Source organism: Microcaecilia unicolor, chromosome 2, assembly GCF_901765095.1.
Source record: "Microcaecilia unicolor chromosome 2, aMicUni1.1, whole genome shotgun sequence".
In the NCBI taxonomy this organism is placed as follows: domain Eukaryota; kingdom Metazoa; phylum Chordata; class Amphibia; order Gymnophiona; family Siphonopidae; genus Microcaecilia; species Microcaecilia unicolor.
The window spans coordinates 400,449,640-400,463,708 of record NC_044032.1 but is presented as its reverse complement, the minus strand read 5'-3'; the positions used below and the strand labels follow the sequence as shown (position 1 = coordinate 400,463,708).

The 14,069-nt window shown below is 43.0% G+C and overlaps 1 protein-coding gene across 1 annotated transcript in view; it reads right to left on the bottom strand.

Annotated features, from left to right (window-relative positions):
- Positions 1-14,069, bottom strand: part of ADAMTS3 (ADAM metallopeptidase with thrombospondin type 1 motif 3) — a 346,529-nt gene that overhangs the window by 87,775 nt on the left and 244,685 nt on the right. Inside the window, exons 8-10 of the mRNA XM_030190629.1 lie at positions 9,091-9,196; positions 7,945-8,088; positions 280-412 (exon numbers count right to left, since the gene is read on the bottom strand). Of these exons, the coding sequence (XP_030046489.1) occupies positions 280-412; positions 7,945-8,088; positions 9,091-9,196 (383 nt within the window). The remainder of the gene's footprint in view (positions 1-279; positions 413-7,944; positions 8,089-9,090; positions 9,197-14,069) is intronic.

Here is a 14,069-nt window from a genome sequence, read left to right as displayed (position 1 = left end):
CTCTGTGGATACTTTTTTTTCCTAAGCAATATGTGCCTTCCCTCTAAGACCTACTACATCGTAGTGGGAAATGGATCTGCAACAATCCTCATAGTTTTGAAAACTACTCCTTTTGTAGGCTGTAAAACTTTTTATTTGACCAATTTAAAAATATACTATTGTCAACAGTTACTGTATAAGCCTGTTTTCAAATAGCTCACTATCGTATTTGTGTACATAACCATTTGGATTAAATGTACACTGTACATTTTTATTTCTAAAGAAACCATATGGACATACCGCTGTGCACATTTTGTAACCAACACCAAAATCAAAACGGCATTGTTCATCCATAGAATAATTGATTCCAGGTAGCTCTGGGAGTTTGGGCCAATCATGTTCAAAAGGGTCATCAAGAAGACAGTCATAGGAACTGCAGAGAAAAAAACCACACAGTACATTAAGAAACAGAATATGACAGCAGATAAGAACTACAAAAAAAAAGCATCTAGTCTGTCCATGTTCTCTTTCTTCTGTTACAGTATCACAGATCCTGTTTTATTTCTATTTGTTGCATGCCTTTATTCATGATCCTTTTCTCATGAATTCCCTACATCTTCCTTCTTGACTGAGACCTGTATTTCTTCTGAGGATTCTGCTTCATCTGTTGCTCTCTGTCATGAAGATTATCTCAGTAGATCACTATGGTGGTGTTGCACTGTGACTCTCCCATTTTCTGTAGGTTTCAGCCCCATCTTCTACTTCAGTACCACCACTTTTCTTCCTTTACGACTCATTCTATTCCTATATTCACTCTACAGTTTCTCTGGGTAGTTATCATCTATTGAACTCCTAATACTGTAAGTCCTCCTCCTCCTTCATCAGCTCCTGGCTTCTTTATGCTTGGGGGCTTTAATTATCATTTGCCACTGCTACTGTGACCACTGCATTTTACAAAGGAAGCCCTTGCCAAATATCATTACTTGATCATCACCCTCAATAGTACACCCTCAATAGTACACCCTCATCGTCCCCATCTCATCTGCCCGCAACCTCGGAGTCATCTTCGACTCCTCCCTCTCCTTCTCTGCGCATATCCAGCAGATAGCCAAGACCTGTCGCTTCTTCCTCTATAACATTAGCAAAATTCGCCCTTTCCTCTCTGAGCACACCACCCGAACTCTCATCCACTCTCTCATTACCTCTCACCTTGACTACTGCAACCTACTCCTCATTGGCCTCCCACTTAGCCATCTATCCCCCCTTCAGTCCATTCAGAACTCGGCTGCACGTCTTATCTTCCGCCTGGACCGATATACTCATATCACCCCTCTCCTCAAGTCACTTCACTGGCTTCCGATCAGGTACCGCATACAGTTCAAGCTTCTCCTACTAACCTACAAATCCACTTGATCTGCAGCCCCTCCTTACCTCTCTACCCTCATCTCACCTTACGTTCCTACCCGTAACCTCCGCTCTCAAGACAAATCCCTCCTCTCAGTACCCTTCTCCACCACCGCCTCCAGGCTCTGCCCTTTCTGCCTCGCCTCACCCCATGCTTGGAATAAACTCCCTGAGCCCATACGCCAGGCCCTCTCCCTGCCCATCTTCAAATCCTTGCTCAAAGCCCACCTCTTCAATGTCGCCTTCAGCACCTAACCACTATACCTCTATTCAAGAAATCTAGACTGCCCCAACTTGACATTTCGTCCTTCAGATTGTAAGCTCCTTTGAGCAGGGACTGTCCTTCTTTGTTAAACTGTACAGCACTGCATAACCCTAGTAGCGCTCTAGAAATGTTAAGTAGTAGTAGTAGTAGTAATAGTTTATCCACGTCTTTCAACATAGTTGCTTAGCATCTACTTCTTGACACTCTGGCCTCACTTAGATTTTGGGACTCTGTATTTTGTTTTTTCTCTTATTTCTCCCACAGCAATTTTAGCACATTCTCTGGTGGATTCTTCTTCATTACCAATCCATGGTCAGTCGATATGCCTCAGGGCTATCTCCTCATATCCTCAGCATTTTTCTCTTCTCTATCTACATGCTTGATGCACTCATCTTATTCCCCAGCTTGTTCTATGACATTTAAACTGATGACCCCCATATCTTTCTTTCTGTACACAAGCACTTTTAGCCAGAATCCAGTCCCAGAGCTCAGCCTGGATATTTTTGGATTAGTATCCCACACTGAGTCCATACTACACTTAAAACGGCCAAAAAAAAAAAGTTTACATTAACTCCTATAACACTTCCTCTTTTGACTTTTCTCTATGGATAATACTATTTTCTTTCCAGTCCCCTCTACCTGCATCTTTGGCTTCTCTTTCTTCTTCTTTAATTCATCTAAAACATGCTGACATTGATATTTTCTTGTTCCAAAATGCTTCATTAAGAAAAAGCAAAAACAAGATATTGACAAACACATAGACACCAAGTAACAGATGTTTCCCACATTATACCAAAAATTACACACAGTAAAACATACTTGCATACACGAAGACAGTTATGAGAAAAGCATTAGGTCTTGGGAAAGCCCTCTTTCAACAATAACACAAGATAACCTCTTTTGGACAGGCTTTACAGGAAAACAAATCAAAAGGAGGGAACAGCATTGTAACCATGTCCACACAAAACAAATATAAAACCCAAAAAGGTGGGAGAGGGGGAGGAAAATCACCCCAACTCCCCTCACACTCTCCTCCCAGATGGAGGGCCCTCTAAGGTGTACATGAGACCCAAGAACAAAAAGGGGGAAGGAGTACCCACCAACCTACTGCAACCAACTATTTGCAACAGAGCAGTAGCATTGGAAAACAGCCATGGGTTTAAGTCAGCATACCTAGAAAAGGGGGACCATACTACCCTCTCAAATTAAAAGTGATCTTTTCCATGGGCACAACCTTCCAGGCTTTTCTTAACCTTCCTAATTGTGATGGGGAAGTAGGCCTCTTTCAGCATCTCACCACAATGTTTCTTGCTGCTAGGAGGAGAAAGAGCAATTATCATTTTGCATTAGTTTGAAGTACCCAGCAAAAGATTTCTGTTAAGTGCCATTGAGTCTGTGTTGACTTATGTCGACCTTCTGGATAGTTATCCTGAACTGTGTGCAGTCTTCAGTCAAGCGACTAATCATTTCTATAGCGACAGCCATAGATGCTGTTATTGTATCGATCCATCACATTGGTATCTTCCTGTTTTGCATTAACCTTCAATCTTACCAAGGATGAAGTCTTTCTCTAATGATCTTTCTCATCACATGATGCGTCCTAGGAATGAAAGTCAAAGACTTGACATTTGAGCTTCCAAGGAAAGCTTAGGTTTGATCTCTTAGAATATCGATTGATTCATTCGTCAGGCAGTCTTTTATATACACAGTATTCTTCTCCAGCACTATAATTCAAAGGTATCAGTTTTCTTTCTGTCTTGTTTCTTCCAAGAGTGAGTTGTCATTGAATTTCTTTACTGCTTGTTTTTTTTATTATTGATTATGGATTCAAGCAGGATGAAACTGTCTACTATTTCTACTACTCCTCTATCATGAATGAAATTGATTTTACCAGTTGTCAGGATCTTTGTCATCTTCAGGTTAAGGTGCAGGCCCATTCTAAGACTATGCTTCTTGATCTTGATAATCAGATGTTTCAGCTTGTCTTCATAAGAGTACTGTCCAATAAAAATGCTGAGCTGGCGAGGCTCACGTATTCACTCACAATTTCAGAAGCAGTGGTTCGAACCTCTTTCCAAAACACCTACACTGAGGGTACTTCCAACACATGTGTAAAGGAACTCCTCCTTCCATAAAGTCAATAGAACAGAGTAGACACGTTATCCAATCTGAGCAATTTGTGAGGGGTAATAGGTCCTCATTAAATTCTGAATCTGAATGGCATTCAGTGCAGAGGATAAAGAAAACTTAAAAAGTACCCTCCCAGTTCAGTCTCCAAAGCATATCCAAATTCTGGTGACCCCTCACTCCCCACAAAAAAAGCTTCTCATATACAATATATCTGATTAGAGGACGAGAATTCTATACTTATCATTGTTCAAAATGGACAAAGCAGGGGAGCAATTTTATAACTGGGCACCACAATTCAGGCACCCAGCTTACATGGGTACTGAGCCTATTCTGTAGCAATACTTATACACCTAAGTACATAAGTACATAAGTAATGCCATACTGGGAAAAGACCAAGGGTCCATCGAGCCCAGCATCCTGTCCACAACAGCGGCCAATCCAGGCCAAGGACACCTGGCAAGCTTCCCAAACGTACAAACATTCTAATGGGTTCATTTTCGAAAGAGAAGGACGCCCATCTTTTGACATAAATCGGAAGATGGGCGTCCTTCTCACAAGGTAGTCCAAATCGGTATAATCGAAAGCCAATTTTGGAAGTCCCCAACTGCTTTCCGTCGCAGGGACGGCCAAAGTTCAAGGGGGCGTATCGGAGGTGTAGAAAAGGCGGGACTTGGGCGTGTCTAACACTTGGACGTCCTTGACTCATAATCGAAAGAAACAAGGACGTACCTGATGAACACTTGGACGACTTTACCTGGTCCTGTTTTTCTTACGACCAAGGCACCAAAAGGTGCCCGAAATGACCAGATGACCACCATAGAGAATCGGGGATGACCTCCCCTTACTCCCCCTAGTGGTCACTAACCCCCTCCCACCCTCAAAAAATATCTTTAAAAATATTTCGTGCCAGCCTCAGATGTCATACTCAGGTCCATCACAGCAGTATGCAGGTACCTGGAGCAGTTTTAGTGGGTGCAGTGTACTTCAGGCAGGCGGACCCAGGCCCATCCCCCCCTACCTGTTACATTTATGGAGGAAACAGCAAGCCCTAAAAACCCACCAGAAACCCACTGTACCCACATCTAGGTGCCCCCCTTCACCCGTAAAGGCTATTGTAGTGGTGTACAGTTGTGAGTAGTGGGTTTTGGTTTTTCTTGGGGGGATCAGAACACAAGGTAAGGGAGCTATGTACCTGGGAGCAATTTATGAAGTCTACTGCAGTGCCCCCTAGAGTTCCCGGTTGGTGTTCTGGCATGTCAGGGGGACCAGTGCACTACAAATGCTGGCTCCTCCCATGACCAAATGGCTTGTATTTGGTTGTTTCTGAGATGGACATCCTTGGTTTCTATATCACCGAAAATCAGAAACAACCAAGTCTAGGGAGGACCATTTCTAAGGACGACCAAATTTCAGGATTTGGGCGTCCCTTACCGTATTATCGAAATGAAAGATGGACGTCCATCTTGTTTCAAAAATACAGGTTTCCCTGCCCCTGGATGGGGATATTTTGTGAAGATGTCCCTTATGATTATGCCCCTCTAAGTGTTCTTAGAGAATACTAGCATAAGTTTGCATTAGCACTTGTATTTACTTATTTGGAATTTGCTCACATTCAGGTACACTGGGTATTTTGCTGTCCCTGGAGGGCTCACAATCTAATTTTGGACCTGAGGCAATGGAGTATTAAGTGACTTGCCCAAGATCACAAGGAGCAGTGGTGGGATTTGAACTAGGCACCTCAGGATAGCAACACCAGTGCTCTAACCACTACACCACTCCTCCACTCTGTTATACTAGGCGTGCCTATCTTTGGCAGGTATAAGCGGATGCACATAAATGCCGCACTTCGGTGCATAACTTACAATATGCACAAGCATGTTTTGCATAAATGGGAAATATGCCCATGCCCTGCCAATTCTCCTTCTTCTGTGAATGCCCCCTTGCATCTACGTGCTAAGGCAATTTTGTGTGTAAGTTATAAAATATCGCTGAGCACATGGCAAGCACTTACGTGAGGAAGTTTAACAGCAATGTGCATAAGAGATATTATTCTAATAGTTATGCATGCTAATGGCAACTAACTTTAGGAACCTGTTATAAAATGATTGGGCTAGCCTTTTTGACACTATTTTTCTTTAACAATATTTCCTCAAAACCACTCCTTGACCTTATGACATGAGTCATACGGCCAGGTAAGTTAATAAAGGGCCCGAGAGAGGCTGCTAGTCATTTAAATTGCCTGTCTAGGGCTAATTGGGTATATTCAGCAGCACTTAACTGGTTAGTACCATTGAAAATGTCTGGTTAGTGCCCAACCCCAAACCAGCTATTTTGAGGGTGCTCCGGTGCAGAGTCAGCACTTGGCTGGTTAAGTGCTGATATTCAACAATTAACTGGCAAAGGAAACCGCATAAATAGGACTGCATAAAAGTCAGTCCTATTTTTATGTGTTACTGTCACAAAACGCCTAGCCACCCGCCTGGGGTTACCCCGCGGACATTTAGAGGGTCTATCCCCAGCAAAGTTCAGGTCCAACTACGCCTGCCACTCATGCTCCACACTAGCACCTTTGTCCCACTGACTGGGTCACAACCGCCTCTGGGCGAGACTCCCACCCTCAAATTATCCCCAGTGATTTCTAGGTTACTGAAGCCACACTCCCAGTGGTCCCACAGTTCCTAGAAAGCACTCACAGACCCAACACACAAACCACCAGGATTCTTTACCAGTCCAGACAGGCACAATCAACAAGCAAAATTGTTTACTGTCTTAAAATTGAACAATGAAGAAAAAAAATGTACAGTCTGCAAACAATAACAGGTAACTGAAAATGGATCAATTATAAAACTAACTAAACATTTGCATACTTTCTAGAAAGTACCTGGGGAGATAAGGACATATATAGCTGTTCACCAGCTATCAAATATAACTGTTTTTTACAGGGCTTCAGCAAAGAGCTCTCTCTCTCTCTCTCTCTCTCTTCTCCTGGGCTCAAACTGAAGCAAAAGCCAGCATCTGCTGGGTAACTTCAAACTCCAACATTTAAATTGCCTGTCTAGGGCTAATTGAGTATATTCAGCAGAACTTAACTGGATAGTGCTACTGAAAATGTCTGGTTAGCACCCAACCCCAAACTGGCTATTTTCAAGGCGTTCCGGGGTGGAGTCAGCACTTTGCGGGCACCCTGCAATAGTTTCAAAGTTAGTGCACGCTGTTTCCTGTGCTAGAAAACAATTTTCTATCTTCTACCATCCTGATGGTAATCAGCAGAGCAGCCACATTAACGTGATCTGTCTGATTACCACAGGAGTAGTGCGTGAGCCCTTACATAGTACATAGGTGGCGTTAAGGGGTAAAGCAGAAAGTTGCTGCTTGATACTTTTAATATTAGCGCATGGCAATTTACTGCCCCATTAAAAAAAAAGGCTTTTTTACCCACCATTGCAAAAAATTGCTCATTGCTCGCTAATTTCATGCATCTAAAATAGCGCAGGCCACTTTTTACCACAGCATAGTAAAAGGGCCCATTAACCAGCTATTTTTTCACCGCTCCCATATATCCAGAATTTCAGTGCTGGAGCCGGGACATGGCCTGGCACTGAATTTCGAGGGATAACTCCGGTAACAGTAAGTAAAATGATGATCGCTGCTGGCTGAATATTGGGCCCCCCAAAAATCTAATAAAAAAGAATTGAAAAAAATGAGACACATCTATCCAGTAGGGAAATCAGGAGCCAACATCTGCATGCTTTTACCTCCTTTGGGAGGGAACAGATTTGCCAGGTTACAAGCAGGGTATGTCTATTTCAAGGCATGATCTTTGGCATAAGTTGGCTATGATTAAATATTGAGGTTTAAGCACCCTAGATCTAGCCTGCTAAATCAGTTGTTCTGCCCATTTTTGAAAATTGAATTACATGCTCTGTTTTCCAGCTGTTTTGATTGAAAACACTGTTTTTAAAATTCTTTTATTTACCTTCTTAAGATCAAGAATTGTTATGCTATGGCTGATTTCACGTTTCCTTATGGTACAATCTAAGCATAACACAAAATTATTTCTCTAGTTGACAAACTACAAGTTGTAAATATGTAAACAGTAAAATATAATATATTGTATAGTTGTGTTTATCAGCAATAGCCATCACCAATACAAAACACACTCTTACTGTATATATCTTTTGAGTTCTTGACCACTACAGCGAGACCAGTGATAGCGATGAAATGCAGCTTGTACCAAGGGAGCCATGACACTCCCCATAGCAGTTTCATCTCCACATCTGTTCCCCTGACCATCATGCTCCATACCAAGCCTGAAAGAAAAGTGTAGTACTTAAAACCAGTTTCACCAGTTGCACAAACTAAAATTGCAGTTAGAAAGTAAAATGCTTGAGGCTGACAACCCTGGATCAATTTCATACTCCTGCCGGTACTGCCGTGATCTCCCCTTCAATCGCATTGGAAAGAAGTGTAACCGGTGGCAGTGTTAGCAGGGTTCTTTGAGTTGTCCACAGTGGTTTGTTCGACAGCAATGTGGAGGTGTGACCTGAGAAGGAGTGTGTGTGGGATTGTGGGAGAAACTTTGATATCCTCCTTACACCTGTCAGAGAGATCTCCACTCGCGGTCTCTTCTCCACATGTTGACACCAGAGAACAAACTTTATACTTAAAGGAGAATAGAATGTCTAGAAAATCAGATTTGGAAGAACACTTTAAAATTTCTGAACTTCCTCAAGTCTCCTCTGATTTTTCCTTTAGATATGCTACCCATGTATATGCAAGAAATTTTGGAAATTCTAGTGGAGTCTTTACCACCAGTTATGCGGGTTCAATATTTGACTCTGACAGCTCAATCTGACTCTGTATTTGTGTGGGATACCAGCACTGAAAATCCTGGTATAAAAAGCCCATGATGGCCAGTGTTTCAATTTTTTTTTAAAACGCTAACTTCTATGGGCTGAATATTGACCTGATTACATTTACCGGTTCAACTAATCATTAACAACAATGATTCAGAAAATATCTCCTACCAACCTTCTTACCCTCCATGCTCTTCCCAACTTCTCCTTTATCACCCCACCTCCTTACCTATCCCTATCCTTTCTCTCACACCTCTTCTATCTCATTTACTCCTTGTTCATTTGTCCTATCACATACCTCCTTTGTTGATTCTGATACTACAGATTGTATTCTCTTGTTACTATGTAAGCCGCATTGAGCCTGCGATGAGCGGGAAAACGCGGGGTACAAATGTAATAAATAAATAAATTAGCAGTACAAATTAGACTTTACATTATAGAGGCATCAGGACTTACACATGGCCTGTTTCATGGGCAACTACAAATGCTGAAGAAAATCCGTCCTCATGGTTTAAGGTACAGCTTCTCACTGGATGACACATGCCTGTCACTGGAGCATAACCTGTTCCAAGAAAGAATAGACTGACTGACTGATTGAATACACTGGAAGATAAAACAACATCCCTAATTTTATTGCTGAGGCAGCTCTGGGTTGAAGTGCGCGAGAGGAACACCATCATGTGGCTGTCTCCCAGCACTTCTCCCTCTTGTCTTTCCCTCCATTCTCCTTCCCCCTTCCATGCCCAGTCCGCAATTGTAACCAAAGCCCGACATGAAAATCAAATCTCACTGGGATTCATGGGGCTAGAAAGAAAGATGGGAGATGGCAAAGGACTGGTTGAGGGTTTAAAGCAGTACTTCCCAAACTGTTACACATTAAATCCACATTTCAACAATTAAAAATTCATGTGACCACTAGATGATGAAAACAAAATGGCACGTGTTCATTTCCCTCCCCTCTCTCGTTCATTTCCTCCTTGCTCCACTAATCCAAAGCATTACAAGAACAGCAGCAGCAGTGGTGGGATTCACTGTTCCCTCTAGGCTCCAACTGCATTGCTGCTCTGCCTGGTGTTGCCTTGTTTTCAAAATGGCTGCCGACGACCTGCGATAATCTCACGAGTCTTGGCAGTATCGCAAGACTGCTGTGGTGAAGTGTCAGCAGCCATTCTGAAACTGCAGCGGCGCCGGGCACAGTAGCGGCAGTGGGCAGGAGATAGTGGGGTTCTTTCCTGCCCCTGAAGAGGCCACATGACCACTAGGGTCCCAGGGCCCACCGAGGCTCAGGGGGGGCAATAGTTTGCAGGGGGGGAGAGGAGAGAGCTTCTAGGTCTCCCAGAGCCTCTGGGCCCTCAGGTCTGCCTGGTTGCCTATATAGTATGGTCAGTCCACCCCTGGTAGAAGATGATGTTGTGATGCTTCATTGGAATTCCTCTTCTACTGCTGCTAATGTGGCCTCTACTTTAGCCTTCTGCACCTGAGAGATAAGCATGACTTTTCCCTCAATCACTCATTTAACTTCAGGTCCAAATGACTGATACACCTGCTTTGGAGCAGGGATAAATGATGGCAACTAGTCAGAGCCTACCCAACTACTAGGTGAATAGGCATCTGCCTAGGGTGATGTAATTTGGGAGGCAGTTATCAATGAGTTTACAAGACTTACCACTGCCAGTGCAATGCCTTGAGCATTTGTACATACTCAAAGACTGCTGGGTCACCCCCCCCACCCAAACTTCCTATTTCAGAGGGTGTCAAATACACTTGGGCAGCCCTGCATCTAGTCTTCTTTAAGTATGTCACTGCAAAATTGGAAATTTTGCCACATACAAAAAAATCTCAGGAAGAAAGAGTGTTCAGGTCCACAAAAAGGACTACAAGGAGGTGGACACAGAAGTCTGAGAAAGCAGCATTTATTCAAAGACCCGACACGGCCCGTGTTTCAGCAATTGCCTGCATCAGGGGTCGGTCAAAAGTACAGCATAGCGTATAGGGCTGTAGAAATCTTCTCAGCAACAACAATATCTGAGAACATTCAAAGAAATCTGTAAGTAGTTTCCAAGAACAGGCAATAGCATATGCCAAAAGCCAATAAATAAATAAATAAAACAAAACAAGATAAAAACTAGACAGTGCAAATTAATTAGGAGGTCCTTTTTCAACGCTGTGGTAAAAAAATGGCCTTCGCGCACCCTTATGTCAGTTTTTCCCACAAGCTAAGGCCATGTTTACTGCAGCTAGAAAATGGCTGATTTTCTATTTTCTGTATTAATTGGCCATGTGCTAAAATGTCATTAGTGCACAGCCGTTAAAAAAAATTACCACAGGAGCACTTACCAACACCTATTTTGTAGTTCGTAAGGGCTCATGCGCTAATCCTGCACTAACCAGTTAGCGTGTGGTAATGTGGATGTGGTAACTAACTAATTAGCACTAATTAGGGAGTGGAGGAGTGGCCTAGTGGTTAGGGTGGTGGACTTTGGTCCTGGGTAACTGAGGAACTGAGTTCAATTCCCACTTCAGGCACAGACAGCTCCTTGTGACTCTGGGCAAGTCACTTAACCCTCCATTGCCCCAGGTACAAGTAAGTACCTGTATACAATATGTAAGCTGCATTGAGCCTGCCATGAGTGGGAAAGCAAGGGGTACAAATGTAACAAAAAAAAACCACCCACTCTCCACCCCCTGATATGCCCCCTCCCCCAAAAAATGTGAAAAAAATTAACACCCCAATTATCACACACAGATTCAGAACTTACTACAGGGCACATAAACATGTCCCGTGGTAGGCCATTTTAAGCTGTGGGAAGCACAAGCTAGCACTTAACACAGCTTAGTAAAAGGACCCCTAAACTATGTATAATACTTGAAAAAAAGAGCAGTATAAAATCTAATTGAGCTGGTTACGTCCCAAGGGTCTTCCCTGGGATCACTGAGGTCTCCTTTTTCTCCTATTTAAAAATAAAATAAAAACAAAAATAAAAGCAATAAACAATTTCATGACTATAGAGCATAAGTGATGGGTGTTTGAGGTTTACCTCAGTATAGACCCCTAACTTATCCAAGGAGAACCCAACAAATGCCAATACCCCCTGTCCACCCTTGCCAATCCCAAATTAGACAACACATTAAAAAAAAAAAAGCAAAACCACCATAAATAACACCAATGCTTGTTCCTTCAGGGAGCCCCACTTTGAGCAATTAAAAACAGTTAACCTCTGTAAATCAAATCTGTAAAACCTAAACAAAGCATGATCAAACTAGTATATGAAGCCATATACCATTAAACAGACAATATTTTAACAGTGTTAGCTTTTTAAAGCCTTGAAGATCTGGCTCTTTCAATCAATATTTTGAGTAAAGTGGTGTGGTCTGATCTGATGAAGAAAGCATTGCATTTGAAACCTAATTTAAAGAATGTATTTAGGGCCCCTTTTACTAAGCTGCGTAGGCACCTGTCAGATTTGTGAGTCCCCAGAGGTTGAGCCCCTAGTTGCAGGTGGCCGACAGGACTTAAGGCAGCAGGCACAGAGAGAGTAGTCAGGGAACATGCTGGGTCAAGGCAGGCAGCAAGCACAGAGAGTAGTCAAGGTCCAGACAGGAATCAGCAACGAGGGTCAGTAGAGAGATACACAATAGTAGAAGCTGAAGCATGAATCCCAAGGAAAGATCAGCAGATAAAGTGCTGGCGTCTGACATCAATAGGAGCCCAGCAGGGGAAGAGAGAGCAGCCATAGGGAGAAAGCAGGAGCCAATGGGAACGGAGCAAGGGAAAAGGAGCACCCTGATTGGCCACGCGGGATGAAAGGGGGTGGAGCTAAGTGGACATGTGGCGCATCACGGTGCTGAGGCTCCAAGTAATATCACAAAACTACTAACAGAGTGTATTTAACGAGTTGGCTGTATAGTTTTCTGTGAGGTAGAGTCTCATATACCTGACAGGGCTGTTTTCATTTCACTCCAAGGTGAATCACGTGTTCGTGTTCTTTTATTAATCATAGACTCATCCCCCACCTCCTAATCCTCAATGCACACACGGACGCTGTAGTAAGGAATTCGATGCGGTGATACTCCCCCTTGATAAAGTGTTATGAAACGGGGACCTGTCGGGGTGCAAGAGTACACCAATTTGCATAAGATAAGTGCTGTGTGCATAGTTATAAGAATGGCTATGGTGAAATGAGATGTGAAGATGTTAGAAGTAGATTGAAGCATTTAAATATCTAATGGATTAGGAGGTGGGGGATGAGTCTATGATTAATAAAAGAACACGAGCACGTGATTCACCTTGGAGTGAAATGAAAACAGCCGTGTCAGTTATATGAGACTCTACCTCACAGAAAACTATACAGCCAACTCGTTAAATACACTCTGTTAGTAGTAGTAGTTTTGTGATATTGTTTGAATATCGAGTGAGGCCGTGAATAGTTGGACAGAGAGGCTCCAAGTAGACAGAGGGCAGCGCCGCCAGAGGAGACTGGTAGCGCGTCGCACTGACAAAGGCAGCGCTGCAGCAGAGCCCATGCCACTCGAGGACGCCGCTGAGGTAGGGAACGTGACAGCACCTACGCTCGTCAAACTCACGCCCAATTGGAGTTACCGCCCGGTTACCACATGGCACTTGCGGTACTTTCAATTTTGGTGAACATCCATTATGCGCGTCTGAAATATATTTGTTATTTTCTGGTGTGTGTAACTGACGTGTGCCAAGTGGCATTTGACATGCGTAGGTCATTGCCACCCAGATTCTTTACCGCTAGGTCTATCGCTGGCGGTAAGGTCTCAGACCAAAAATGGACGCGTGGCAATTTTGATTTTGCCGCACATCCATTTCGGCAAAAAAAGGAGGCCTTTTTTACAGGCACGCTAAAAAAATGGATCGGTGTGCAACCAAAACCTGCCCCTACACTACCGCAGGCCATTTTTCAGCTTGTCTTTCTTAAAGGACCCCTTAGTTAGCCCAGTAAAAAAAAGGTATCTTATTTTCTTTTCTTTGTTTTGTTTTATTTCTATTCATTACAATCAATGTTTTGGAATTGATTAATACAATTTTCTTTTTAACTGAATTTTGTCTTTAAGGATTGAGTTGATTACCTTAGGGCTCCTTTTACAAAGCAGCGCTACTGATTAGTGGCGTGCTGAATGTGAAGAAGCACATTCAATTCCCATGGGCTTCTTCACATTCAGTGCAAGCTAATCATTAGTGCCGCTTTGCAAAAGAAGCCCTTAGTAATTTGGGAGCACTTTTACTAAAGAGCATTAAGCCCTTAAGGTGCATTTAGACCTTTTACTACGTGGCCGGCGCTGTTGTCAGCATGTGAGTTTCCTATGTGCAGTGGTAAAACAGCCACATTTCCATATTTTTCTTTAATGGCCATTACCGCAAGAGCCCTTACTGACACCTATTTTGTAGGCACTAAGGGCTCCCACAGTAA